The sequence below is a fragment of the Ochotona princeps genome, chromosome 9, assembly GCF_030435755.1.
Source record: "Ochotona princeps isolate mOchPri1 chromosome 9, mOchPri1.hap1, whole genome shotgun sequence".
NCBI lineage: Eukaryota > Metazoa > Chordata > Mammalia > Lagomorpha > Ochotonidae > Ochotona > Ochotona princeps.
Window position 1 is genome coordinate 69824736 of NC_080840.1, and position 3240 is coordinate 69827975.

The following is a 3240-nucleotide window of genomic DNA, read 5'->3' on the forward strand; positions in this document are numbered from 1 at the left end:
AATTATAAAATGTGCTAGCAAATTGGTTTTACTACACATACACATGAGAAGCCCTATTTGGTTTATCAAAGATTCAGAAGTGAACTGTTAATCTGGAACAGTCCATACTAGTAAACAAAGACCTCCTTTCAGTAAACTACTTGCAATTTATTAGCATGACATACTAGATAGAAAAATAGCCAGAGGCAATTCAGAAAAAGTAAGTAGCAGTAGTTCTATAAGTACTTATAAACTTAGTAAATATGTTCCTGAGAAGTTTCTAGATCAGGTGCTGCATCCTTAAGTTTAGAAACCAATTAATCAATTCTTGAGACTATTCTATAAACAAAAACAATGGTCAGAATTATCATTTACTTGGGGAGGTTAATGTGAGATTTGAACTGAGTGTTTTGTGAGATGACTTGGTGGAGAAGAAATAATTTTGTGATTAAAAATTAAAGAAAAATCAATTTAAAAATACTGGGATTTTTTGCTTAATATCTGACAATACATTGTATTCATTTCTGAATCCTGCCATTATAATGTCAAATAATAAACAAAATCTACCTGGGAAATGGTAAGTTCTCATGCATTTTTGTATATTTTAGTTTGCATAGTTAATATATCTATATGCTAATATAGTTAACTTATCTGAAATTTATATTGCTTATTCTGGAAAGCTCAGCTATAGCAAGCTCAGCTATGAAATCTCTAATTTCCAAGTACTATCACATATTTGCATATTTGGAGATGGATATAGAGCAAAAGCTATTTTTTAAAATGAGAATAATATAATAGAGTTAGTTTTTAATATTAATGTATTCTACTTTCATAGATTAAATCAACAACAACTCAAAATACATTTTTAAAATTATGACTATAGTAAATATTATGGATTCTTTAGCATATTGATTAAATCAGCACAAATACTATTTACATAATATACATATACATGCATGGTTATATGTTTTTGGTAATATAAAGAGCATTAAAATAATACAGAAGGATGTACACAGTATATATGCAACCAAAACAGGTTTAAGCATGGATAGATTTTGGTATCCAAAAGGTATCTTAAGCCAATTCTTCCCAAATACCAAGATGGATGTGCAGGACAATGAAAACTATTATGTGTGGAGGAGATTTGATCATTTGAAAAAGTTTGAAACATTTAAAATGTTGAGAGAAGATAAAAATCGGTCTAAAGATGAGCTCTATTTTTCATAAAAACGCAGTATAGATAATCCATCCATTCTTTAAGAAGGGATGGCAGAGTGTATCTGTTGACAATTGGTTTGATTCAGCAACGAGATAAAATTTTGTAAAATGTCTTTTCAATAACATGAGATAAAACTGATATTTGCAATATAGAAAAGGGAACAGAATATTGAAACTTTGTATGAGAGGAGAAGATATTAAGTTAAAACTCTGGAGTCTAAGAAAATAGAAAGTGAAAAAGCTCCAAAAGAGATGTTTCTTTTTGTATATTCATCCACAATCTAATTTGAAAGCAAAACCACTGATACCATGCTTTTTTTCAGCATGTCAGTGGAGAGAATGAGGGGCAGGGAGTTGAAATTGTATTGAGGAGGATAATTTTAATGGTGGTACATTCATTATTCATCACCATTTGGCTAAAGGCCATTATTTCCCTTATACTTTAACTCTGTGCTGGTATATTAATAATCAGTTCATATTGATTACTGCCTAGTTAGCAACTGGAAGTTCTACCTGCTGATTGAGTTACTAAAAATAAACTTTATGTCTCCATTCCTGGAACACAGTGACTATTCAGTGGATTTTGTTTAATGTTCATCACCTACTACTTTTTCCTAGGATATCTAGTTGTGACATTGCATCAGATTAAAACATAAAAATTAATTTAAACTTCAGGCTTTACAAGATTCCCCCCCTCATTAGCATGTCATTATAGAAATGCAGACAGCACAAGAGTTAAGAATTAAAATCATGAGATTTAAATGAAAACAAATACAAAAATGTCAGGTAATATTTTTAAAAGGATGGAATCATTAACTGAACACAGGAAATTGGTGCTGGAATTATTAATCTGAAGTTCATGTTCTTCAACAAAGAAAACATGTTTTGTATTTATCCTATATATTTCACTTGCCTATTCATGTTTAGTCATTAAACTACTACTTGCATGAAGATGGTTTAGCATATTTCTCATGTATACACTTCTGTGAACTCCAAACATGTTCTACACTTTGCTATTTACTTTTTTTTAACTGATGGCTCCAGTTTATTTCTTACCCCCTGCCAAAAAAAAAAAAAACAAATTAAGTGAAGAATAATCTTAAGACTTCATTCAATTCACAACAAAGCTGAGAATGAAGATTAGAACTGGATCACTTGGCCCTTTCTCTTCTTAACTCCTCCCAGTACAAAATGTTTACATCTCTTAATAGCCAACATTCTCTTGGATCTGCAGTTGGGCTCTACACATTTAAGCCTCAGCACAACCTTCTTTGTAGTTTTAGCCTTTTTCAGGAAAATAGGCTTAGTCTGCCCGCCATAGCCACTCTGCTTTCTATCATAAGGCCGTTTCCCCTGGACATAGAGGGAGTCTTTGTCGTTCTTATACTGTGTTACTTTGTGGGGCTGGTGCTTGTCACACTTCTTGCAGAAGGTCCGGCACGTTTTAGGAAGGCTTTCCATTTTGCGGAAAAGAAAGAATATTTACTTTTACAACTTTGGTTTTCTCTCTCGAGCACATTCTATTCAGCTATGGACAAAAGGAAGATTATATTTTTGCAGGTAAAATGATCTTCCCCATACTTTTAAAGAGATCGTCCACCTGATATCTTAAGACCAATGATCTGAGCCCTCTTTGACAGCAAGCTCCCCCTGTTGCCAAGTCAACATTAAACCCTAGAGTAGCCAATGTATTTCCTGCATGTATCCATCAGCATCGAGAATTTGTTTTCAAAATATCACTCTCTTTGTCTCTTTCACACACACACACACACACACACAGAGAGAGAAAAAAAACTTAAATTTTAATGTTATCATTTTATAGCAAAAGAGGTCATGTACTGCGAGCAAAAGCAAGAAATGTGTGTGTATTATCATATTCTATAATCCGGAAGCATCTTGGGCATTTTACTCATTGAAAAAGAGAATGACATGTTGAAGTCACATCTGACTCCTCTTCTCAGGAACAAAATTATCACAATGATATATCTGAGGTGAGCCAGTTCTGCTACGTGGTCAGTATGTCTACTAGCTGAATTATATAGA

The 3240-nt window shown here is 32.7% G+C and overlaps 1 protein-coding gene across 1 annotated transcript; it reads right to left on the bottom strand.

The window, feature by feature from the left end:
- Positions 1 to 2315: 2315 nt before the first annotated feature.
- On the bottom strand, positions 2316 to 2658 carry LOC101518980 (large ribosomal subunit protein eL42-like). The gene has a single exon (XM_012930616.2). It carries the CDS (start codon positions 2656 to 2658, stop codon positions 2338 to 2340), a length of 321 nt encoding a protein of 106 aa, XP_012786070.2. The 3' UTR covers positions 2316 to 2337.
- Positions 2659 to 3240: the final 582 nt, after the last annotated feature.